The sequence below is a fragment of the Lathamus discolor genome, chromosome 3 (genome assembly GCF_037157495.1).
Source record: "Lathamus discolor isolate bLatDis1 chromosome 3, bLatDis1.hap1, whole genome shotgun sequence".
Taxonomy (NCBI): Eukaryota; Metazoa; Chordata; class Aves; order Psittaciformes; family Psittacidae; genus Lathamus; species Lathamus discolor.
This window is the reverse complement of record NC_088886.1, coordinates 46668014-46694639: the sequence shown is the minus strand read 5'-3', so window position 1 is coordinate 46694639 and position 26626 is coordinate 46668014. Positions and strand designations below refer to the sequence as shown.

Sequence of the window (26626 nt, the reverse complement as noted above, 5' to 3'; positions counted from 1 at the left end):
TGTGTTCAGATCCCTGATACCATGAAACCAGCACCCCCAAGTCCTTCTCTGCAGGACTGTTCTGAATCTCTTCTCTGCCCAACCTGTAGCTGTGCCCCTGTACTTTGGGCACAGGTTGAATGGAGCCCTGGATGACATGGTTTAGTGTGAGGTGTCCCTGCCCATGGCAGGGGCGCTGGAACTAGATGATCTTCAGGTCCTTTCCAACCCTAACTATTCTATGATTCTATTCTATGATTCTAAATATTTTTATCCTTTGAACAGCTTACTCCTATCTAAATTACCTTCAGATGTGGAAGGCACTGGTCACCTCTTTGGGACATAACAAATGCTCTGTGATGGATATCTGACCTGCACACAGGAAGATCTTGGTGGGCTTGGGCGGTTGGTATTTGCAGGGAAATGGAAGTACTTGAACTGCTTTGGTGTCTATAACAAGCTTGCACACTCCTTAGTTACAGGCAAGGAGTACTAGTTTGGATGACGTGGCTGCTATCTATCTCACTCCGTACAAAGTCTGTAACAACTGGGGGTCATCAGCACCAAAGGCCTTGCAAGTTTTCAGAAACCATCTTGCTGGGGTGGCATGTCATCATTCAACCCGAAGACTGTTCGGGATACAGCCAATAGCCATGGGTATTTGGAATCAACACAGCTAGTTACACAGTTAGCTTTTGGACTGCAAATAACTTAAAGGTTCAGGCAAACTCAAAACATGCGCCCTGTAATAAAGGTAAGGCTGAAATACAAAGTTAACAACAAATCCATATTTGGAGTTAAAGTTTCTTTGGAATCTCCTGCTCATAAAGCTAGACAGAATTCAGATCTAGCAGTTTAATAAGGGTCACATTTAATTTCAAGTTGTGGATTCCAGGCATTTCTCAAAGTGAGGCGTTTGCCAAAATGTTTTACTGCTCAGTTGCTGGTGATTAACCCAGGAGCAAACAAGAATAGGGAGTTCAACATGATATCCGATGCTGAGCAGATGAGCCCTGTGCTGTCGGATGCTTTATCTCCCATCTTCCTTTACATAAAATCACTTTTGTAGTTTTATCCTGAACCTTGCTTGCCTTGAATGAAATGTGAAAGATTTTCTTGGAGCTCCTCACAAATCTAGGACTCCTTTCTTTGCGTTAATATTCACAGCGTATCTATTAAATTTACTTTGCCTCTGCCGATGTAAGCAAGCCCTTTGGCAGAAAGCCTCCTGAATTCCCTCCTATGGCAGAAATACCTACATTTTCCACCTTTTAGAAACAAGCTTCTTCTCCTTACAAGTCTGCTTATCCTTGTTAACTTCTTCCAGGGAGTGTGAAACTTTTTTCAATAGAATGTCTCCATACTCCTACCCCTATTTCAGGCAGCACCACTTGCTTGGGTAGCTTGTGACCTTTTAGCTCAGACAACTCCTGTGGGTAATGTTTTCCTGCTTTCATGTCCGTGGCCACATCTTCTGCTCCAGTTCTCCACATTTGGAAGCAATTTTTGCAGTAACTGAGATGACTGACTTAGTTGGTCTTTGAAGTATGTACCCTATTAATTTGCTTTAGCAAAAGTGAGTATATTCTCTGCAGACTGAGTATCACTCTGCAGATGATCGTAGATGAAAATAGTGTGTCTTCCCCTCAAATATGGTATCTATGAGGGGAAAGGAGACAGGACTATCTGTGGGATGTATGCCAAGTGTGGGGGTCAGCTCCATAAATGGTATAAAGTAGCTCACAGCCTGATGATGTGTAGGCAAGGTTGTGTTCAGATTACTGTCCTTAGTGTTGCAATCCTACTCTCCCCTTTCTTGTGCTGTGCCGCTCCAATCGCTGGGCTGTTCAGCCCCAAGGGCTGTGTGACAGAAGCACTTGATGTGCATGAACAGAGGAAAACAAACCTTACCCTTGCGGCAATGGTGGCTGTCACCACTGCGGTCGCAGCCACACAACCCGCTGTAATTAAATCTTTCAGGCTTGGAAACTTTCTTCCTATTTGTTGTTTTTATATTGCTTATATTTGGCAGGTGCTTATTTATTTTGTCTTTCAGTATCGTATTACACTGCTAAATTAAACCATTTAATTCTGAAGTGACATTTGCAGGATCTGGTTGAGTCAATACTGATAAAAGGGGTCCTCAGTAACTGTTACTGATCAAAACGTGCTCCAAGTGATGCCAGCTTTGATGACAGTCGATGTGAAATGACTGTCAGCACTGAACACATGCAGCTCTTGGGCAGAGCGTCACGTCACAAACCTTGGCAGCAATTGCCACTAATGACACCTTCATTTAAAACCTCAAACCGTGTATAATTTTAATGTCAGTCTCAAACCCTGAAGTTCTGGGTTTTAGCGCACTAACCCCAGCAGGCTGGCGGGGATGTAGGGGCACTTAGGGGCAGGGGCTGTCTCTGGTGCCTTCCCTCATGGCAGCCAGTGTCCCCCGGGCTCCCTAGGGCCCCCAGGCAAGTCGGCTGGCTCCTCAGGGGGAGCTCAGCAAGTTCTGTGCTCAACCGAAGTCACTTTGACCAGGAGACTTGTCAAAAAAATACCTATTAGGATGCATCTCCAGCTGGGATCAGGTAACTGTATTCCTGCAGCCAGGGCAAAATCAGCACTCAGGATTGAGTCCATTTGCCCTGTGGGAAGAGATTTGCTGGTCTGGATTGATGGCAAGTGGAATATGAATCAACAGTGTGCCCTGGCAGCCAAAACAGCCAACCATGTCCTGGAGTGCATCAAATACAGCATTGCTAGCTGGTCAAGGGAGGTCGTTGTCTCACTCTACACTGCCCTGGGTGCAGTTTTTGGCACCTCGATACAAGAAGGACATCAAACTATTAGTGTGTCTAGAGAACAGCAAGAGATCTGCCTTGAGATCTACCTCAAGGGTGGCAGCAGAGGGGACTGATCTCTCCCTCATGACCGGTGATAGGATGCAAGGAAATGGATATAAGCTATATCAGGGGAAGTTCAGACTGGACTTTAGGAAAACGTTCTTCACACAGAGGGTGGTGCATGGCTGAATCAGGCTCCTCATGGAGCCTGTGGTCCTTGGCCATCATGGCACTAAGCCTGTCAAGAGTTCAATGAGCGTCTGGAGGATGTTCTTAGTCACGTAGTTTAGTGTTAGATAGCCCTGTGAAGAACCGGGTGTTGGACTCGATGATCCTTACGGGTCTTTTCCAGCTTGAGATGTTCTGTGATCGTATGATTCTGTCTTACACTGTTGACACATGCATTGCTGGGGGGCCTCCTCACAAAGTAATGCAATTAACAGCGGACTACAGGTAATTAACAGTCGTTTTAATAGAGACAAAAGACACGACACCGAGGTGCAGGTGGGAGGAGGCGGGGTAACGTCTGACTGCTGTGACCCAGAGCCTCACCGTACCCAACCCCAACGCCCGCAGCTACCCCTCAACTCAGAGCGGCTGACGCGCATGCGCGGAGCGGCACGGCACGGGGAGGGGGCCTGCCCAGCCACGCCCCTCTCCGACAATTGGTCCCGCGCCTTGGCCCCGCCCACCGCCGTGAGTGACCTGTAGTAACCCCGGTGTTCCTCGTGAGCCCAGCCCCGCGCGCCACCCGGCTCCGGCCAATGAGGAGGCGGCGTGCCGCATACGGAGCGAGGGCGCGCGGCGGCGGGCTGCCCAGCCGCGGCTCGCTGCACACACGGGGGAGGCGCGGCGAGGCGAGAGGGGGCCGGGGGCGCGCACTTGGCCCGCAGCGCGGCGGGCTCGGGCCCGGGTACCGGTGAGTGTGGGGCTTTCGGGCCCTGGGAGCGCGCCCAGCCCCGCCGTGGCGGCACCGTGCCGGGCCTCCAGGGCCGCCGTGGTACGGGAGCGGCCCGGCGTGAGGGGCGCGGCGGCAAGCTGCCCTCGGTCTGGCGTGCCCTGAGGGGGGCCTGGCTGCGCGCCGCCGGGTCCCCATGCGGTGGGTGTCCGGGCGGCCTCCCGCCTCAGCCAGGCTATGGCCGCGTTCGCAGGAGGTAATGAGCGCAGTAACCGGCGGTACCAGGCGTTTTGTTCTCCTGCGCTCCTTTGTGCTTCGGCCTGTGCGTCCGAGGAGGTGGAGAAAGCTCGGCGTGAGTCACGGAGCCGGCCGGGGCTGGGGGAGAGGGCGGGCGGCCCGGCGGGTACCCGGCGCTGAGGGGACACGCTGAACACGCCGTGTGCCGCCGCCGCATTAGAGCGTCCCAGATCTGGGGGGTTGGTTCCGAAAGTGCGTTTGCACGTAGTCTGTGGTCTCGCCGCGTAGCTTGTGGTGTGTGAGTGCGTGTAACGTGAAACCGGCGGAGCTGAGGGAGGTGCGATCGGGGTTCCTAGTCGGGTGTTACTTGTCTCGTTACGATTTCCAGGGGTTCGGTGCTGGGTTTAGTGCCGAGGTACGTTCCCTTAGTGGGCGCGCTCGGGAAGGAGAGCGGAGGGGCATTCTTCAGCCGAAGTGCATGAGAAGGCAGCAAGAATTAAAGGACTGTGTCAGTTCCGTAAACAGCATGAGTCTCGGTTCGTGGGACCCATACAAAGTCTTTGGCAGATAAACAAACAGTAATCTTCAGAAAAAATAAAACGGCCTTTTGAAAGAGAATACTTGTAAGGTAGTTTATAAGCACTGCTATGACATTTTTATTAACTTGTTGAAGAAATAACCCCCACAAAACAGGGAATAATTATGCACAAGTAATATATAAATTTAAAAAAATGAAAACTGCTTCAGTTTGTTTAGAACATGGCTTTTAAGGGTAAGGGCACACACCTTATTCAAAATATCTTAGGATATTCTAGAAGTCTTAAGGAATGTTCGAGTTGGTATGAAGGTTTTTTATTATATTGTTGAAGTATCATGTAAAGAGAAAGCACAAAATGAAACAAAAAGGGACTTAATGGAATTTTAGTCTTGTTATGTTCTGCTGTGGAAATAGTCTTTCTCCAGAGTGGACTTAGCATCTCATTGTGCAAAAATTCACTGTGGCATGTGACTTGATCTTTTTCTTTTCTTTTTTTTTTTCCCCCTCTTCCCTCTGGGGGTAAAAAGTAAAAGTCAGAAATGGCTGATATGTTATCAGGTCTTAATTATGTCCTAAGAGGAAGATAAGCATCTGGGTGCGCTCATAAGACTTTATACTCTTAACTCTCTGCACCATTTGAAGAGCAAGCAAATCTCATAGTGCTTGCCTGTCCTGTGTGCTTTGAAAGTTAAGGAAAGACATTGTTAACACTGGTGATTCCTTTTTGTCCTGTGCATTTATGCTTCAGGAATGGTTGAAGCTAAACATTGTGACTGTTCTTTGTAGTTGTTCAGCATGTTTGTTATTATTAGTGCCTAGAAACAGGAGGTAGGATGGTTGGCTGACAAACCTGGCTGAATCTGATGGATCTGTTGATCTGTGTGGTCAGAACTTCTGACAACACACTCAGCATGTGGTATGAATCTAGTCCCTTTTGGCTGATTAAGAAAGCTTTTCACTAATGGAAACAGAATTCCTTGGAGAGAAACAGACCTACTGAATTTATTCTGAAATAGCCTGTTTGATTCTCAGCAAACTGTTACTTGAGTCTGAAAGCTGTGCTATCTCCAAGTGTCCCATTCCAGTCAACACAATTGTGAAGGTAATAAACCTCAGCCTCAGTGTTATCCTGTATAATTTCACAGTTGCGTATCTGTTGGTGCAGTGTGATACTTAGAGAGATCTAGTGTACAGCTGTGGACAAGGGTTGGGTGTCCGTACATGTGCATCTGGAGTGCTCTGGCACTATTAATATCCTGAAAAAAGAGGCATCAGGGCTGTGGTGTGTTGAATCTGGTTCCTCTTTTCAGAGGGTCCTGATTATGTAAGACCGCTGAGTAGAGCATGTTGGGATGAGTATGCTGATACGTGTGACTTTTTTCAGTTTGTGGCATGGTTATAAAACCATAATGCCTGTGAGAAATAATTTCTGGTTCAGCCTGAAGCCTAAGAAAATCAGAATGGTATAATGGTATTTTCTTGAAAATTGATAGTCTCTGAAGAGCTAGAGGAAATTTCTTCATGCTTGACTTAAAGCATGGTGTGCTCTTCCTGAACTGATGAGCATTTAAGCCATTGATGACCTGCGCCCACATTTAGTGCTGATGTAGGGCTTTTATTCCTCTTTTGTGTGGATGGCTTGAGCCACAATCATACTAAAGACCAAATTTTTTTACCAGTGAATTGTTAAGACATCTGGAACAAAGCATCATATATGCTCAGGACAAAACATGAGAAAACTGGAGAAAGCATTCTTACTCAAGGAGATCCAGCTATGAAGTAAATTTCCAGAAGGTAGCAGGAAGAATTGAATTCTGAATTGTTTAGAGATCTAAATCTTCCTTCCAAACGTATGTTCCAGTGGAAGAGTAACTAAGATCTGTCCTGACAGATGACTTGCTGCTTGCTGCCATGGTGATAAAACCAAAGGAGTGATAAAGGTTGATGCTACCATGTTACCAGACCTTAAAGACTAAGGTCAGGTGGCCTGAATTCCAGTCAAGCCCCTTTTCTCAATCAATGGAGAAATCTCAGTGGTTTTGAAGAGCAATTTAGAGAATTTATGTAAGACGCTGAATGGGGAGCTGCCTGAAAGCCAGCTAATAAGAAATAGAAGGCAGAAGGATTTATGTGGAATTTAGGCCATCTGAATATGGCCCTAAGATGCGACTTAGTAGTACTAAGTAAGGTGTATTAACACTAAGAAGACTTGGCTTCAATTTCTGTCCATTTCATCTGCTGCTGACTACTGAGCAAATTTGCCATTTGAACAGCTATTGAAGAGTGGGGGCTTCCTAGCTTTGTTTCTTGGCAGGAGTAACTCCTTGTTAGTAGCACAGCCTGGAGCCAGCCTGGCTGGGGGGCAGCCCTGCTGAGAAGGCCCTGGGGGTGGTGGTGAGCAGCAAGCTGAGCATGGGGCAGCCATGTGCCCTGTATTAACAGGAGCACAGCCAGTAGGTCAACTGATTATCCCCTTCTACTTGGCATTTGTTAGACCACATTCAGAATACAGCATCGAGTTGTACTGCCCCCCAGGACAAGGGAAGGGTGAGATTGGTGGAGAGCTCCCAAGATTGTCTGGAGTTGTGAGCTGGTTTGCATCCTGAAGGGAGATGAAGGAACCATGCCTGTTGTTGAGCCTGGAAAAGAGGTCTGGGGTGTCCTTCCAGCACCTACTGGGGAGGTTTTCAAGAGAGTGAAGCCAGGCTCTTCACAGTGGTGTGTGGTGGGAGGATAAGAGACAGCAGGTGAACTGAAGTCAGAAAGGTCTATGTCTATAAGGCATTTTTCAACATAGGGTCAGTCAAGCAATGGGACTTAGCTGCCCAGAGAGGTGGTTCAGTCTCCTTCCATGGAAGGTTTCAGAGTTCAACTGGATAAAGTCCTGAGAAAGTAGGAGTGATCTTATGGGTGACCCTGCTTTGAGCTGAAAGGGAAACCAGAGGCCCCCTGAGGTCCTTTCCCTCCTGAGTTATCCCATGGCTCTAACAAGTTTCTGCCTACAGAGCAGTTGCATTGAAGGTTTTTGAGGCAGCTTATTTAGGACTGCATGTGGTCTGGCAATGCAGGTTTACTCACTATACTTGGAGGAATATAGCAAGCACTCAAGCCTATTTTAAGCAGCTCTCAAATGGCAGGACTGTTTTTGTTTAATAAAGAGCAGTTAGTTGGAACTGCTTTTCATCCTGAGATCCTGATCTGCATCAGGGCTTGCCATGTAGTAAGGCCTGAAGGGCTCTCAAAGGGTTAAGTACTCTGATTTGAGGTACAGGTTGGAATCTAATGATTTTTGTTGAAGGAAGTCACCTGGACAAGGCCATGTCCTAATCTCACATCCTGAATGGCTATTACTAAATTCAGGACTGTTGGAGAGGGGAGAGGGTAGATGAAAAGTGCATTTCTCTGAAGGAAGCTCAAATATTATGCTCTATTACCTTCTAAATCAACTGGAGAAAAGTTGTTCAAAATGTTTTTAGAATCAGCCTGTTTCAGTGCTAGCAACAGTCTTTAGTGATTCTTGAGAAGGAATTAACTACACGTGTCCTGTCATTCCTTAGGTGAGCCTGCAGCTCACAGTAAATCAAGGTGCTGATTTAGTTTCTGTAATCCAGAGGAAGAGGAGGTGGCAATTTGTCAGCATGTATGCATTGGGAAGTTGTATTTCCCTCAGTGTTCATGAGTCTTGTTAATTACAGATGTGCTAGTTAATTACAACACCTGAAATGGGACAGGCTGGCTTCTCAGTTTTGTTTCCTGAAAAGCAGGGAGAATAGGATTATTGAAAATTCTTGACTTAAAGATTTACACTGTTGATAGTGGAAGACAGCAATAAGAAACTGCAAGCCTTTTCCTATTTCAGTTAAAAATTGGAAACTTAGTGCTTTGGGTTTTTTAGGTACTGTATAAATATCATCCTTACCCTGCTTGTATCTTAGATGAAACCAGTATGATACCTGGAAGGGGAAAATAGATAATAATAAAGATTAAAAGTAACTTGCTGAAGATTAAGCAGCAGAATAGCAGTAGTACTGTACTGCCAAATCGAGTTCCCCATCTGTTTGCTGTGTTACATTACTGTCCATGTAGAATATTTTGTCCTCCTGTGATAAACTTGTGGGGGTACTGCGACCTAAAAACTATATAAAACGAGTTTTTCTGCTGGTATGGAATGAATCTCATTTTGTTCAGGCTGACTATGGAGACCCGTGAGCCACCTTGACAATACACAGGAAGGTTTTGCATGGGTTCTTTGCTTCTAGAAGAATACTTCAAAGCAGTTACTGCAATATCATACATCTGTGTGCATGATGGTATCAGGTTTGTGGATTGGACATACAGTATGATTTCTACCAACCAAAGCTTTAAGACTATATCAGAATATAGTCTGTGAATCAGTGGAGCCTACTTTGTGCTTGCTTCACCAAACCATTATTAAAATCAAAATTTAAGGGCTTATTCTGTGAAAACCTGTGAAGAATGTGGAGAGTGAAACATGTATGGTTAGCTTGTAGAAGTTAGGTGTATGTGTCATATGCTTTTGGTAAAGACATCTGTAGTCTGTGTATCTGTAGTATGTATGTATGAAGAAGGGCAGAAGGGAACAGAAGAGGCAGGAGGTGGCAGCTTTGCAGGCGGTTTTAAGTGTAGGGAGATGCATCTACATTTTTTTATCTGTAGATTTCGTAAGGATTTATGTGCGTGGCGGATGCTGTAGGAGCGAGAGGTAAGGCAACAGGCATAGGAGGGTGACAGTGGTCCCATTAATGCCTGGGCAGGGAGCTTGACTGCCTATGTGGCAAAATGTGGGTTCAGTCTGTTCTGCAGCATTAAGTCCACAAACTACTGGAAAAGTTCTGTCACCAGGGCCTGTCAGTCATTTGTAGCTGCAGTTTAGTTGTTCTGATAAAGTATTATTGCTGCACTGTATTGTTCTAGGGAAGGTGTGAGTAGAGAAATCATTTTCCTAATGAACAGCTTTTAGGTGCCTAGGAAGTATTTTCCGGTTCTGCAGTGCTGGCAACTGTGTAGATTTTATTTCCTGTGTCCCTGTTGTCCTGCTTCCCGGGGCAGAGGGGAAGATCCTCATGGAGATTTTTATCTAGTGCTCTTACAGTCTGCACTAATCTGATAATATCCAATACTTGGAAGAGCAAGGTACAAACCCACTTCCCAATCGGGAGTAGCTAGTATGTGTGTATCCTAGCCACAAAGTCGAGGCTATTAAGTGGGTGTAGGAAGGTGGTGTGAAGGTTTTTGATCAGGAACACTGACTAAAATGGACATTCATAAAGAAACTTCTGACAACTTTTGTTTTCAAAAACCTGTCATTCACCAATAAATTTTTATATAACAAAAAAGAAAATCTGGCCCCATCCTGCATTATGTATTCACATTCACAGTTGCGGCCAGGTCCAGGGTGTGAAAGAATGCAAAAATCTGCTGTCCTGACTTTCTTTGTGCATCTGTAAATGTGTATGCATCTGTGGATGTGTATACACCTAAGATAACGGAGTATGGGTACAGTGGTTGATTTTTTTGTATATATTTATATAAAAATATATATAAAAATGAGACATAATTATTATAATTATACATAATTATATATATTTATAAATTATACATATTATATATAAAAATATAAAGATACCATTAGCTTAATCTTGCAAAATTAATTTTGGGATTCTTTTTTTAAATGCAAGATGTAATTGGGTTTTGAAATGATAGTGCCTTTCATCATGAAACAGATAAAATATGTTGTTTATATTCTTCTATAGAAATATTTGATAGTTTATTTTGGACTTCCAGTTTGTCAATTTGTGTTAATCTAATCTGACCATCTGTGTAACACAGGCAAGACAATTTTGCCTAAGAATATTCACAGAACTCCTGAAAATGTGATTGGTACCTTCCTTTTATAAAAAAGGTCAGTGTTCTTGTTTTTAAAATTTAATGGTGAGGAGTCTGCTCAGCTTGGTATGTTTGCTTGGCCCTGTTTGCATAATCACAGGCTAAGGGTGTGTTTGTTTTCCCTGAAGAGAAAACTGGGGTTCCCTTCTGCCAAAGCCTGCATCTACCTGCACAACATTTGCATACTGTTTCTGAACTACTGACTTGAATTATATACTGTGAGGAGTTAGTTACCTCCTCACCTTCATACCCTTCAGTCTGTACCTGTGGGTACTGGATATTGCCCTCTGATTTTAGGTGTTGGAACTAGATGAAACTTCCAACCCAAAACAGCCTGCAATTTTCAACACCTGTGTTTGTTTTCTTTTTAAGGGTGACACATAAAGACTTGGAGGTTTAGGACTATGCTTCTTTAATTCTTCACATAGATTATAATGGCCTCTAGTTGAGTGAGTCTTTGTTTTGCATTTGTTTTGTGTTACAGAATTGTTGGGCATCTCCATAACTAATGGAGGAGGTGAGGTTGTCATTATACTCTTACTTCTGATGCTAGAAAATAGGATGATAACTCAAATGAGATGGGTGGGCATCTTTATGCTATACTTAAATAGATTCCAGTGCTGGATTTTGAACAGAAGTGTAATTTCCCCAAGCAAAGTAGATATAAAATGTAGATAACATAGCTCTTTAGGAAAACGATGAATTTGAAGTATTTTCTTCTTTCTTTGCTATTTTTTTCTTTTGAAATACTTTATTCTCCACTGTCCTAGAATTTCAGAGCAGCCAAGAGGGGGGAAAAAAAGCCTAATAAAGTGGTTTGCAGTGAACCAACCTGCTAGCCTTTCTGTAACTTCAGCTTTTGTGTGACACCCTGTGGGTCATCCCCCACTTTTTGAATGCAGAGAATAATGTCTGCCCATAAATACATGGGGGAATGAGGTTGAAGCAGTAATGGCTGAAACCTGCTTCTGTGGTAGCCTTCCCTGGAACTCATGAAGTGCTTAGTTCAGAGGCTGTTTTAGCCGGCTTTGATGTTGCAGAGAACAGAATTGTGCATCTGAGGTAAAGTTCCTAAGTGGCTTGCAGGTGACATTCCTTTTGGTAACTTGGCGTTTATAGTGCCGTGCTTACATCCATAAGGAGCATTTAAGTCCTATTTCTACTGATTGACTGCATGCAGCGTTCCTAGTGTCTTAGAAATCAGTTAAGTGTAGTTTGAGCCTTTTTGAAATCTGGAGTTGAATAAGCTGGGTAATTTTTTAGTGTTATTTTCTAAAAGAATACTAGGAGAAAGGCCATTTCTGTGTGTTGCACTACAATTTGGGTATATGTTCAATTATAACTAATCTTAAAACAGCTCAGGAGTTGAGGGTAGTCACCTGTAAAGGTGTGTGTGTTTAGGAGGTGGGAATTCACAGATACCAATGTAAGCAAGTCTAAGAAACAGAAATTAATAACTTGTGGCAGAGGTATGATTACCTAAGGTGTACTTGAAAATTGCGTAATCACAGAACTTTGAGCTAATTTAATTTCTCCCTTTCTATTTGTGCTCAGGAAAAGCTCCAGAAATTATTTTCTGCGTTTCTATAGTCGCTGGAGTACAGTACTGCTCTGATACTTGCTTAGTCCTTGTGGAGAGGTTTGCTTCGTGAGGTATGAAACAGCCATTGAGTCTTCTGCAGGTGTTGGCTTGAGGCAACATTTCCAGGGGCTGTGATTCTTATTAATTGTGGTCCTGTTGCTTTTATGCTGCATTGCTTGGGGGGAATTTAATTACATTGGGAGTGTATGTTACTAAACACTGTCTGAAGCATGCATGTGGGTTTGGGAGCAGTAAGTAGTCTTTCCCTGACAAGGTGTAGTGGTCCTCTCTGAAGGATTTGTGACTTTAATTTCCAGCTAGAGGAGAGGGATTGTTCCTGTTGTGGTGGTGTTGTCACCAAGTGGAAAGTGAGGGGGGAGAAAAACACATGTTCTGGTATGAATTTATTTATTAATTTCTTTATGAATCACCATAGATGACTGGACACACTGTTGTCAAAAAAAAAAAACCCAACAAAAACCAAACCACCCTCTCCCAGTCATTAAAAAAAGTCAACCCTGCTTCAACCCCTGTGTTCCCCCCCCCCCCAAAAAAAAAACCAACCAAAAAAAGCACCTAACAAAAAAACCCCCACAACAACCCTCCCAAAACCAAAACAAAACCCACAAAACAAACCACAAAACCACACTAAATCCAAGCAGGTTAGAACCTGAATATCCATTTCTCCTTCAAAAGAGCAAGTGTATTGAAAAGGTCAATAGCTCAGCCTTTCAAATTAAGTTGTGAGACATCGCTCTTTATCACTTTGATAGCTTTGATCATGCTGTGGATGTCCTTATTCCTTTGAAATGTATTGTGAAGTTTCTCTGGAAGGTGTGGTTCAGCTGGGTGATATTTTTCTTGTGAGGAGCTTCTCTAAAGACTTGGAATAAGTCCTTTTTCTTCTCAAGTCTATGTCATTGTGGTGTTCTCTCAGATTTGCTTTGTTGCTTGAGTTTATTCATTTGCTGCTTTTTCTTAAAGAGGTTCTGGCTTAAGGGTATTCCTAATTAAAGCCCATCATAAAAGATGCAGAGGCAATACAAATACATGGGTTTACCAGATTTTGAAGCTGGCCACCTGGTATTTAGAAAAAAATAAGTATATGATAATTGGTAATAATTTTTATGTCACACTACGTGAACCCTAATTCATCTAAAAGTAAATGAGTACGTTTTTATATCTAGCTTCTGCTAGAGGAAAAAAGAAACAACAGAAGAACTTCACTGCTAAAAATTTCTGACAGCTGTTAATGTTACTTTGTTCTGGTCTGACAAATACATGACTAGAATGCAGCACACAACCAGTTTAAATACGTGACAACAGAACATCTATTTCTGGTTTGATTACTAAGAAACAAACAAACCAGACCTGTTCACTCCTTAGATTTTGGATTTCTGAGAAGTTAGAGAACTGTATTACTAAAGCTGTATTTTGTAGCAGAAAATGGTACATCAAACTGTTCTGGTCGTTCCCTTCCATTCAAATGCAAAGCAGAGTCTGCCTCCCAGTGGAAGTAGTTGTGAGGATTGTCCTGTACAACTGGAAAATTATTGTAGGACTTTGGAGAGTGATAAACTGGCGGCCATAACTGGGCTGTTATCCACTTCTCCAGTAGCCAGAGGCTGAGGGTAGTGATGAAGCATGTGGTTTATTTTTATGTAGGCTTTATCATACTGTGTGTGCAGTGGTATTGGTGTTGTGCTTCAGGTACTCTCTCATGTTTAATTTGTATCTGTGGTTTAAAGCAGTATTCTTGGGAAATTGGTGGTTTTGTATCTCTTTGGCAGTTAATTTACAGATCCAAAATTAATCTGAGGCCTTCTCCAGTAGTAAGGTACTTTCCTTTCCATTAATTTCTTTGTTTCTCTGATACAAATGTGAAAGCACTTAATTTAGTTTGGAATTAAATACATCTCCTAAATGCTCTAATAACTGCTTATGAGAAGGAATGGAAGCAATGTATTGACAGTATCTGATAAAGTGGTTGAAGCTAAGACACTTGTTTGCCGTGAAGCACTATTATGTAGTGGGGAAAAAAAGAGACAAAAGATGTAGCAGCACTGGATTGTGTTCCTGGCGTAGCCATTGCTTTGTTAAATTACTTCAAATAATTATTTTTATCACAATGTTTTCTTCTCTGCATTAGTAATAACGGTGATGTAAACTTCTTGGAAAGTGCTTTAAGGTTTGCTGACAACAATTGTTACCTTAGAGCTGTGTTTTATTACTCTTATTAATAAAAGATGTATTAATCTGTCTTGTGTAAGTTAAGAAAGACCAACAAGTTATTTTCCTCAAATAGGTTTTAAGGTATTTTGAGAATAGGAAACTTTAGTCTAGAGTTCAGAATTGCAATGGGGTCTGAGTATTCAGCTGATTTTATTGTCTTGGAAGGGTATTTGTGTTGTATGTAAGGTAGCTTTAGGAATGCCTGTTGAAGTATTGCTACTGAATTAGTGCAGAACCCATTTGGATTTAGTTTTACTTTTCATCTGCAGCAAAGGTTTAAATTTCAGGTTGTAGCCCATGCAGTCAGACTGTGGATTGAAAGTCTTATAGTTCTGAGTTTGGGGTCTTTTTGCTTGTTTGGTTGGTTGGTTATTATAAAGAAAGCTGCCTACTTTTGTGATTGTCACTTTAGTATTCAGGTCATCATAAGTATTACTGTGTTTCCATAGAAAGTAGAGAATAGATTTACAAAGGAAAGCCTCCTACTCTCCTGCAACATGCAGTGATATTTCATACAGGTGGGGCATGGAACTATGTAGAAGAGGTTGGTGGCAAACCATTTAACCATTACCTTTTTAACTGGATGTACCAAGGATCCATTTAAAAGAAAGCACAGATATTTGCCCTCAAATGTCAACTGCTTCTCTGTAATTTCGTTCTGAGCTACCCCATTTGTCTCCCTGTTCTCTGCCACCACTAGGTGTGACTTTTTTTCCTCTGTCTTGGTGTAAATGAGCCTACTAAGAAGAAAAGAAAATGTTGATGTTTTGCTAACTGTTCTAGGTAATAGAAGTATTTCCTTTGTATCAAGAGTTAGTTAATATAGTAGAAAGTCCTTTTCTTAAAGTAAAGGACTACTTTGGTTCATGCAGTTCCTACTGTTATAGTATCTTGGTGTCTAACAAGTACATAATATAATGTATTTGTCCTAATAGCGGGCCTTTTGGCTGCCTCCTAAGCAAATGGGAGTATCATTTTACAAATGTAATGTTGAAATGTAAAGGACATAAATTAAACCCCTTTGTATTTATAGGAATATTTAATAGCCTGCATCCAAAGTTCAAAAGTATTTAGGCAGTAGCACTTGAAACCACAAAAAAAAAAAAAAAGTAAGTAGTGAGCAGAAGGTTAATCCTCTGGACCACAGCTCTTCTCATCCCACAGTGTACTGGTGATGACCAAGTCACAAGGTGTTTTGTGTATTGGTCTGTTCTGATCTTGGTTGTCCAGCAGCCAACTGGAGGTTTGATTTACAGCATGACTGCCAGGCTCCTAGCCTTTACTCGTCCAACGGTGTATTTCCTCTTTTCCATGGCATTAACTCCTGTCTATTCATGGTTATCCAGGTTTGAGATAGCAGAAAAAATAACTTATTTTGTAATGCTAATTTTCTGTTGATTTAGGTGTCTGCAGTGACTCCCCTGGGCTCAAGTAAATGCCAAAGTTGATACAAAGGAAAATCCACCCTTCTGTCCTGAGAAGGAGAGGGTTTAAACTGGATCAGCAAGCTAATCTGGCTCATTCCTAGCCACACATGCACTTGTGTTGGTACAATGGAAGGAAAGAGCTGGATTACGTTCTGGAAATGAGCAGTTTGTTTTTATTAGCAGCCAAGTGTTAAATCTTCTTGAGCCATACTGAAACCATACCCCCAGGCTGTGCACTTCATTCAATGGCTGCCCCAGTGGCCTGTTCAACACTTGCCTTGGAAATTGGTTTGGTCCAGGTGGTGGTGTCTTTCTTGGTGGTCTGTGCACGCCCTCATGTATTTTTTTCAGAAATACAGTTGTGCACAGAAGTGCCTGATTTGCCATCAGGACTGAAGTTCAGTTTGGATTTGCTTATGCTGAAGCCTTGTGGGGGACAAATTCTGTGAGCAGGAGTGAATTGCTGAGGTGGCTCCAGCAGTCTGCCTGCGTGTGTTTATGACCTCCATCAGAGTAACTGGAAGTGATATCAAAAGCTTAATAAAATTTAAATGCATAGTAGCTTCTCTAAGAACAGATGATTTATTAATAGTTCAGATAATAGTTCAGATAATAAGCTCTGATAAGCACTCTGTCAAGCACCAGTGAACTTTGTTTAACAGAGGAGCTCCGAGAAGGAAGTCCTGCCACAGGATGGATAAGCTGACTTACAGCAAAACTAAGCACTAATGGGGGGACATGGTGAGCACAAATTCATTGACCACCAACTCAAGAAACCCTCTGACCCAAAGAGAAGTAGAGATTGAGCATGCAGACCAAATAACATAAGTGAGTTACTTAATAAATTGGAAACTGATAACCAAATAACTCAGAGTTTATGTGACTTGTAATCAATGAAGGCTGATGTTTTTTGCTTTCAAAAATGTAGAAATAGTATAAATTTTGACAGCTGGAGAGCTATCCCTACTTTGTGCAAACTAGAATAAAAGAGTAGGAATACCTTGACTTGGTGTGTGAATTGGTGCTGCACATTGGGTACCAAGTCTGCATTTGGGATGACAGAAGTATTTAAAGAGCCTGAGTATTCACTCAGGGTTCTGCCAGAGGTGGTCACAGTGAAAGGCTATAGCGTAATCTGAAAAAGTTACCTCAAAATTACCCTAGATGCACTTGCAGAGAGTAGTTACTTTCCCCACATCCAGAAAACCTGCGTCTTTTTGAGAGAATAATCAAAAGTATTGAAAGTATTTTTGGTCTCCCACGATACCTCTGTGCAAGCTGATAGCAGTTCACAGTGCATAGTGGTGAGGAGAGCAATGTCCAGGGAGAGACACATTGTCTTGTGTTCAGGACTTGGAGTGAGACATCAAGGACTGTGGGTGACATGGGAATTAATTTCATTGTGTCTGCTTACTTGAAGAAGTTTCGTGACTACCTCTGGGTTAGTGTAGGTCAGACTGTGACAGCCATGCAGTCCTGTTTTAGATCTTTCTTTAGCAGAGGCTATTTAATAACTGTAACATGCCCTGCGTGGTCACATGGAGCTGTTGAGGAGGCTACTGCTGCTAGGTTTGTTTCCAGTGGGTAGTGGTAACCAAAGGATTGATGCACCAAGCATACTTTTTTCCTCCCTGTTGCAAGCGGATGTCCTTTTGGACAGAGCTGCTGATCAGTTCCTATCTTGCCACAGTAGAGGCAGTTTGTTTTGGAACAGGTTTTCAGGTCTGCCTGGTGATGCCTTTTGTGGATGCTTGATGAGAGGCATGTGGAAGTTCTCCCTGTCTCCCTTGCTCTAGAAATGATGCTGAGACCCAGGCAGCAGGTTAAGGAGGCTGGAAAACGAGCAAGCATTTGCACTTGCATGGAAACCACTGGGCCTGGGAGGGAGAGAACCACCAGGATGGCTTGGAGAGAGCTGGACCCTGGGGAGTGGCATGTGAGCAGTCTGTCCCAGGGCAGCAGCTGTCTGGGGATACAGGAGGTGGTGAGGAGAAGAGGCTTGCTGCAGAAAGCAGCAGGTGATGTGTGTGAGCCGGGAGGTGGGTGCTTGTGCTCACTCTGCTGTCACTTCAGATTTGGGAAAATGTGCTGGGCACTAACTCTTCGCTAGGGACCCAAGGCATCCATTTCCACCATTCCGTAGGGCTTGTTGGGATTTCTGTCCTCTGTTTCAGGAAGCGTGTGAAAGCAGTTCTGTTGTAGCTGTGAGGAGCATCTGTTTTCAAATGTAACTATGTCTTAAACCCATATTGCTCAGCAAATCTTCTGCTTAGATGGGTATACATTTAGGACTCTGTCCTCAGTGCTGTTCATTACCTCAGGCTCCACTTCATAGGCAAGGGACTTTCCTTGCTGTTGCATCTGTGCACATATGGTTTTCTTTTCTATTTTTATATAGATGAGTACATGAGTGTTTATAAAGGAATAATAGAAATTTGTTTAATATATCTTCTTAAGGAAAAGCTTGCTTGCTGAATGTTTTCACTTAGAGCTCTAATAGTGAATTCCAGGTGCAATAAAAACCCTGTATGTGGTGTTAATGTTTTTGTTAGTGTTCATTTAATGTTTACATCTGGACTTAAAAAGTAAACTAGTAGAGGCTAGTTTCAGATAACAGTGAGCTTTTTATATTATGGGCTTTGTTATATTGGCTTGAGTACTCAGACTGTTAGTTGTTATAATGTAAGTGTGAGGTAATACATGAGGATACTTTTATTTTGTCCAATAAAGCCTAACCTTATAGCTTTTTTTATCCTTTCCATGAATGTTAACAAATCAGTTTCTTTTTGCAAGATTTGCTGATAAGAAAAATCTAATGTGTGTTCCTGCCACTGTAAATTGTGTGGTTTATTTTTTTTTTTTTACCCCCCTTTCTCCCTCCCCCCCTGTTTGAGTTAGGTTTTGTTTAAATAGTGTGTGTGAAATCATGGAAGTGAAGAAATGGGGCTTGCCTCAAGCAGCAAGTAGTCCACTGAGTCTTTTCTGAAAAAGATTATCTGTGTAAGAGCTAAGTAATTTTGCAAATAATAATGCTTGCAGACAAGTAATAGGTACAAAATATTTTAAATATGATTTGCTGGCACAGGTTTTTAAGACTTTTTTCTGGAATGAGCTATAAATAAAACCTTGGTGTGTAGTAGAGCAAAGTCAATCAATGTAATGATTACTATTTCATATAGTCTTTTTATAAAAGTTTCCAGGAGTATTTATTAGGCTGAAATGCATTCTTTGTGTTGCTAGATGCACAAAGATAGGTATGTGTTTTCCACCCCAGATGGTAGAACCAGAGTTACGCTGAAAGACAGTGGGGAGTTAGTCAAGTTGACAAGAAGCATGAGCTGCTGAATTTAACTAGCACTTTTCCAACTACCTTAGTTATCGTGGACTTGGATATGAACCACGACTGTGTTGTGTGTTACAGTTGGTCTTATTTTAACTTGGATGTAGTGGGCCTAGACTCTCTGAAATGATAGAGTGAAGTATTAGCTGAATAAAAGGTTTTATTTATTTACTATAAAAGACAAGCGAAAGAATGGAGGACGTGTTTTATAATTGCAGCATTTAATGGGGATTTTCCATCTTTCAGATTTCACGCAGTTGCCTGTGACAGCTCCTGTTGAGGAAACTGAGACGGGAACATCTGGTATCAACTGTTGCACCTGTACCTGCCACAATGAGAAGTTGCATAAGGTTTCTTTTTCTTGTTAATTCATGCTTTTGTTGTAGTGATTATTCTAAGAAGGTCAATTAACACATTCCTTTCAGGATTTTTTTTTCTCAATTAACAAAAGTTTTCTTCTACAGCTAAAGGTTATAACACTCCTAGCGTAAGTAGTGTATCAGGCCAAATCCCTGATTATGTATTAACCGGGATGGGTCCTGAAAACTGCCAGTTTACTTCTCCGGACTTTATGAATGAAGGTGCTGGTTAATGCTTCTCTTTGTTGAAAAAGTGGATAATTTTACCTTGTGGTCTTCCTCTGCCCCATTTGACTGCTTCATGAAACAGAATTACATGTAAACTGAACAGCTGTTGTATGTGTGCAGAAACATTTGCTTGCACAGTAAGTTGTATTCTTGCATAAATTAGAAGCTCTTGCCTCCAGGATTTAACCTGCCAACCTTTCATGCATTGCTAGTTGGGATTTGAACACCAATTCTGCAAACCCCAGAGGGATTATGTGAAACCAGAATGGATGCATGTTCTGTAGGAACCTCAGTATTTGCAGTGACTTTGTTGCAGTGTCATAGTCTAATAGTTATGAAAATGGGTTGGGATCTGTTGTCCTCTGCTTGCCATTCCCTGCCCCAGAATGAGGGGTTTACTTTCTTTTTATGGTCGAAAGCAGTCATGGACTTCCAAAATTGAGGTGACCACAAATGGTATTTCAGTGAAATTTTAATTCCCACAATAGTATTTTACCAAGTCTTTCAGAGTTTTGTGGGTTTTTTTTGTTTGTTTGCTTGATACTTTCTAAAAGGCAGAATTTTAAACAGTAAATAGTGCCCCCCTTTCAAACTTGCTACAACCTTGAAAATTTCCCTAAAACTTTCAATTTACTGATTAGTTCTGCAAATTTATTAGTTTATTTTCATTTTGAGCTTTTAAAATACCATACACTAAAGGTTCAAAATAGCATTTGTAGAGAAAAATGTGTGTACAAACATTTTATCTTAATAAAAATAAATTTGTTTTACGATGTCCTTAAAACTGGGATTTTCTTGAAGCTTAATTGACCCTTTACTTAAAACAAACAGCCCTAAAAAAACCCCACCAAAACCTTCAAAACTGACTGTCATATTCAGCTGTGTTGGTTTTGCTTGCAGAAAAAGATAATTGTCTTACTGCCAGCATTCCAGTGTCAAGTTAGGGTGGAGTTTTGCTTCTATATTGCCACCAAGGAAATTCCTTTATGCTGTGGTTCAGCTCTCCTTAGAACCATCAACCTACAAAGACACTAGAGTGCATCCTTGTAATGAAAATACTAGGATACACTTTTCTTGCTTGTTCAAAAAGGGATTGTACTTTCCCGATTACAGTAGTAATTACAATGTTAATTACAGTTAGTTACAAGCATAGATGGTCTGTAAATATCTCAGTTTGAAATCAATTGCCACATTGTTAGACACTGGCACAGGCATACTCTTGCCTAAGTTTGGTACCTCCTGGTTACAAGACTGTAAAGCAAGAAAAATGGAGGCTTAATTGGCCTTTAAGGCAAGAAACTGTATTAGCAAATGATACTTTTTTATAATAAAAAAAAGTTTTAAATGGAAAAATATTTTTGTGTTAACTTTTGAAAGGAGCTGTGTGAAACAGATGACTTTAAATAGCCTCACTTTACTGAAGCAGAAAGTGAAATAATTAGCAGTTTATTCAGAGCAACAGATATACATCAGAGTTCTAGAGCTAGATGCATACTTTTCTAAGCCAGAGTGACATTCCAAAATATGTCCCCTTACTCTGTTGTGTTGGAGACCCTTTCTAGTGATGCAGCCTTTATGAAATGGTGGATACAGCATAATTATGATCTGCAATTCAGAGCAAGCAGTTCCGTATTTGAGGGTTCTGTGGGAGGCTTCAGGTAAGCCAGAACAGAGAGCTTAACATGAGACCTTAGTGTGGTTGTTTTAGAAATGGTGGGGAAGCTTGCTCTTCCAAGGTAGGAACAACTTCTCTTGGGATAGCTACAAAATCAAATGAGAAGCTGCTATTCTAGAAGGGCTCAGTGCCTCTCAAAAATTATGAAGCCCAGAGGGAGTACTTTTGAACAGGCTCCACTGTTTGTCAGACAGGGAATTTCTTTGGAGAAAGTTTTCCAAAATGTATTGTATCAATTGCTTTAATTTTTGCTTGTAACAGTGTTTGGTTAAATTATGTTTTTACTTCGTAGGCACAGAGAAGTTTTTCAGCTTTATAAGGAGAAAAAAAAGTGTCCCCACTCCTGAATCTGGCCACACAAAATTATAGTACAACTTTCTGAAAAATGGGTAAAATTTTGTTGCTTGAACTCTGGATTCAGCTTTAAAATATCATGTTCTATGCTGCTATCAGCAACAACATAATTTTTCTGACTGCGGTAACTTACTGCCTGGCACATGATTATTTCCTTTAAGCATCTTTCAGTGACAGCCTAAGAACATAAGTCTCTTCAAACGATTACTGAATTTGCCCTTAAGTCTATTTAAGTGTTTTGTGGTTTTTTTTTTGTTTTTATGTTTGTTTTAAATTTGTCATAGCTTTTTGTCTTTGTGAAAATTAAAATATAAACACTTCCCTTCTTTATTAAAGTTTTACATCCGTTTTACCCCTCTGCTGTTTGATCCAGTAAGCCTTCACTGTGAAGAGCTCTTAAGCTTTATTTGAGTACATGTCTCTGGGTGCTTTACAGAATAGTCTTTGATGTCACTTGGTTCCTTCAAACTGCCTCTTAATGTAATGTTATTGATGAGGTTACAGCAGTTTGTTAGAGAAGAAGTTGGTGGTAAAATCATTTTGGAGTTTAAAAAAATTATATACTTTAGGTGGAGATGGAATTAATTCTGTTATACAAATGAAGGCTATCTGATCAGTTCCCAAAAGGACCTACAAATCTAAGATCCATAAAGCAAGGTTTCTTTTCATTGCTACTGAAGGATCTTAAATAATTTGAACATTACTTTTTCAACTAAAATTTCTTTTCATTAGGGTTTTCAAAGAGTCAGTGGATGTAAGGCATCAGTAAAGAAGAATATGGTATTGCCATTGTATCTTATGAATAAAAATTAATTTAGAAAGAATTATCAAAGTTCTGCATCTCTCACATCATTAGTTGCTTGGTTTGTGGTACTGCTTTTCATACATTTGCATCATAGTGATATGATAATGATAGGACAAGGGGTAATGGCTTTAAACTGATGAGGGTAGATTTTAGATATTGGGAAGAAAGTCTTTGAGTGTGGTTGGTGAGACAGTATAACAGGTTTCCCAGAGAAGTTGTGGATGCTCCATCCCTGGCAGTGTTCAAGGCCAGGTTGGACGGGGCTTTGGGCATCTTGGTCTAGTGGAAGCTGTCCCTTCCCATAGGAGGGGGATTGGAACCAAGTGATCTTTAAGTTCCTTTCCAACCCATTCTATGGGTCTACAGGTCTATGACAGGAGGAACAACTCATCCATTCCAATTTAAAAGGCTGCAATACCTACTCGTACTGTCATTTCTTTGGACACTACACAACATTAATAACAGAACCACAAACATAGAAATGATGTGTGATTGGCATGCATTTATCTGAAAATGTTGTGTGATTATACAATTTAAAAGATTCTTTCCAACCACATCAGAATACCTATGTGCCTATCTTCACTAGCAGTCTTTATGACATTTGACTGTAAATCATCAACCTTCATATGGTTGTAAGAACACAAGTAATGATACCACATAAGAACCAAAACCAGTAAGTGTGTTGAAATAATTTCCAAAGATCATACAGACTGGGGCACCTACATGAGGGAAGGAAACACTAACCTTCCTCCTTGAAGGCTTGTATGTGACAGAACTTCGCTGGCTCTTTTATTCCTAGGGACTTTTCATCTGTCCTACACTTCTAGCCCAAGTACCAGTATGCAGTGGGCATGCTTATTATGCAAATACATGACAGTTAACTAATATTTAGTAAATACTGGAAAATAGCTTGGAAATATTCCCAAAATCCTAGCAACAGCACTATGAAGAGAACAGTAACTTTTTCCAAGATCCCTATGATGCCAGGGTATTCAGTTCAACTTTTTTTTCTTTTATAAGCATTACTTATCCTATCAAACACCGCAGTGATGGAAATTCCTAATGTATTCTGCTGTGGAGTCAAGAAATTATGCCATCTATCTAAAAGATTTTTTTAAAAATCAACAAAATAATCCAAGTTTTTATGGAAAACAAGGACACTTGTCATAATGGCTGACTATGAATTTCTGCAGTGCTGAGTGAGCCGGCAGTTATAATTATTAGTGTTCTGCGCATAAAAGCAGAATGAACTGTAAATGCAATTTACACTTCACTCAGATAACTTCTCAAATGTGTTGTCGTAGACTCATAGAAAAGTTTGGGTTGGAAGAGACCTTAAAGATCTTCTGTCAGTGCCTTGTTTCATTGTGTTAAGACTGCCAGCCTAATTTTTGCATGAAATGACCTCTTCAGATACTGGTTGTAAGAATACATTTCAAAATAAGCCACCTGCCAACAGCTGACATTCTCTCTTCTCTTTTCAGATCTTTTCAGATCCCTGTCTAATTGGTCCATGTTTCTGAATTCTTCCTTGTAACCTTCGCAAGCAGACAAAATGAAGTTGAAGCATAACATCAACCCTATTCTTCTACAGTTTATAAACTTTGTAATTTTGGTGTACACCTTTGTAACATACATTCCGTGGTACATATTTTCAGGGTCAAGGCAGGCTATAGCAAAAGCCAAGCACGTTAAAGCTAAACCTGTGAATAACAAGCCTGGGGCTGCGTACAGATCTGTTAACAGTCTACATTGCTTAGCTTCAGTTTTATATCCTGGGTGTGATACACTTGACAAAGTTTTTAAATATGCTAAAACTAAATTTAAGGACAGAAAGCTCTTGGGAACACGCGAGATCCTAAAAGAGGAAGATGAAATCCAGCCATCAGGAAAAGTTTTTAAAAAGGTAAGTGGTTTTGCAGACTGCCTTCAAGAATTATTTTCAAAGTGTGTTTACTTTCTCTAGCAATGCTTCTAGTCCAGTAAAGTGCATCTGGGCTAAAAACCAGGTTTTTCTACCTAGGAGTATGTAGTGATAAAAAGAGTTAAATTACCTAATTCCCAGCCTTTCGTTACTTCACATTTAAACCAGATCTAAACCTTTTTGCACACTTGAGTAGGTATCCATTTTTGTATGATTTCAGACAAAGAAAAAATGCAAGTGTGTTTTAGGTATTTGTTTTTACTATTCAGCTGATGACATAACTGGCTTTAAAGTTTTCCTTCTGGGTGAATGAAAAAATAAGTCTCCCTTAGTGTTATTCTGAACTATAATTAGATAAATATAGAAAAGTTACTAGATACCTATACTCAGGTGTGCCTTTCCAGTAAATTTAATTGTAATTTAACGATTTACTGTTCTGCCCTGTGAATTCAGGGCTTAAATGAAATTTTTGTTTGGAAAAGGGTTGCACAGACTTTAATTGAGAGAGATGTTTTTCTCTTACTATCTCCTTTAAGGTGAATTAGTACTCCGCTACCAAGGTATGTGCGGGAGATTTAATTTCTATGTAAAACTCCATTGTTTCAAGGGACTGATTTTTTTTTTTTTTTTATTTTTTCAATCTTAAATTCAGGCCTGTGTTGCCAGTTGCAGTTTTGTGACTTTAAAATCTTTTAAAATTGGTCAGAGGCATTTGAAAATACCTGAAGAAGCAAGTCAAGATACTATTAACAGGATACATGTAAATGTGCAGATATGTGCTAAAGGTCTACATTTCTGTATTGGAAATTACCTATATGCTGTAAACCCAATTTTTAGTTTAGATTAGTTTTCCTGCAACAGAAAAACTTATCTTCATATAATAAAGGATTCATTCAATACTGCTAATTTTAATTCTAATATGGGAATAGAATTTGGTAATACCACTGTATATGGTGAGGCTATTTCTGTTAAAGTCTTTATAGAAGATTTAATTGTTAGTGAAACTTCCTCCCAACTACGGAGTTAAATTTTCAATATGAATGAAATGCTGTAAGAAATAGGTACATGGAATCTTTCTTGATGGATGTTTTGCTGTTTCATTACCCCATACAGAAACGAAGTTCATGTTGTATAAAGTGTGCTTCTGAGCACAAATCAGCATTTTGGCTACTTGTGATCTGCCCTGTGTTTTTTTTAAACATAATTAGTAATGTAAGTCTTAAGAACTTAGGAGTTTTAGCGTTTGCCATTATGCAAGCAAGAGTGTTCTGAGTATTGGGAAGCTGAAGAATGTTGCTGTGACCTACTTAAATTACTTTGTTTCTAAGTATTTAGATTTGGAAATTACCTAAGTTAGATAATTTTGTCTAAGCTTGTCACAGCAGTTTGTTATGGTTGATTGCTGTACTTGCCCTTGTATTTTGTTCCAAGTTGTGGCATTATCACGTAAGTCTACTTGTAATTATATTTTTTCTTGTTATGAGGTATTAAGAAACACTGTATTCCTTAACATGTTCTAGCAAGTCAGGGAAATTGGAAAGTTTCACAAGATACCTTATTGATTCTGAATGTCAAGGTTCTTTCCCTGTGATTTTTGTTTTTCATGCCATGCATCTTTTTATTGCCTGTTTTCTTCTACTAACGACAACTTATTGGGGTATAATTAGTACAACTTTTCAAAAAGGGTCACAACAATTTTAGTTCTTTGGTCTAATACATAGAATTTCAATACCTTGCAGGAGTTGCGAAATTTGTTCAATATTTTTTCACTTTCAAAAGTTGAACACGGTGGGAATGATCGATGCATTTTTCTGAGTCATATGTGAGTCAGGGCAGATCTGAATGTAGATCTATGTACCGAGTTACATTACATATTAGAAGATGTGTCTCTGTGCAAATTGCTATGGGCTAAGTTAGCCTAATTAATGATACATTAAATCATTAGAGTAAATATATATCTCCAGTAATAAGCTTCTATTCTTAGGAAAGCTAAATGTGCTCATGCTTCTAGCTAAAATTGTTTAAAGTGCGATACTGAACATCTTTTAGATACTACATAAATTTATTCTGAGAGCAGTGATATCCCATTATTCTGTAATTTCTTGAAATTTTATGATACTGTAGTGTTCAAAAGATTTATTGCTTCGTAATTGCCAAAGTAGCAGAACTTTGTGAATGTTAAAATACACATACTTGCTTCTGTTCACTTTGTGTTTTATAATATTTCATATGTAGTTAGCTTTTCCTGTTTCCTTCTGTAGTCTACTTAATATGATTAGATTGGAGGGCATACGTAAT

General features: G+C 40.5%; 1 protein-coding gene across 5 annotated transcripts in view; it reads left to right on the top strand.

Moving 5' to 3' along the window:
• Positions 1–3563: 3563 nt before the first annotated feature.
• ACSL3 (acyl-CoA synthetase long chain family member 3) overlaps positions 3564–26626 on the top strand; it is a 50368-nt gene continuing 27305 nt past the window's right edge. For 4 of the 5 annotated variants that reach the window (XR_010611595.1, XM_065675016.1, XM_065675018.1 and 1 more), the window contains exons 1-3: positions 3564–3741; positions 19230–19333; positions 23889–24310. Coding sequence is in view for 4 of the 5 variants with exons in the window: in XM_065675016.1 (XP_065531088.1) it covers positions 23960–24310 (351 nt within the window). In the remaining variant the exon portion in view is untranslated. Of the gene's footprint in view, positions 3742–11976; positions 12056–19229; positions 19334–23888; positions 24311–26626 lie in introns of those variants that run through there. The other variant, XM_065675017.1, reaches the window with a different exon arrangement.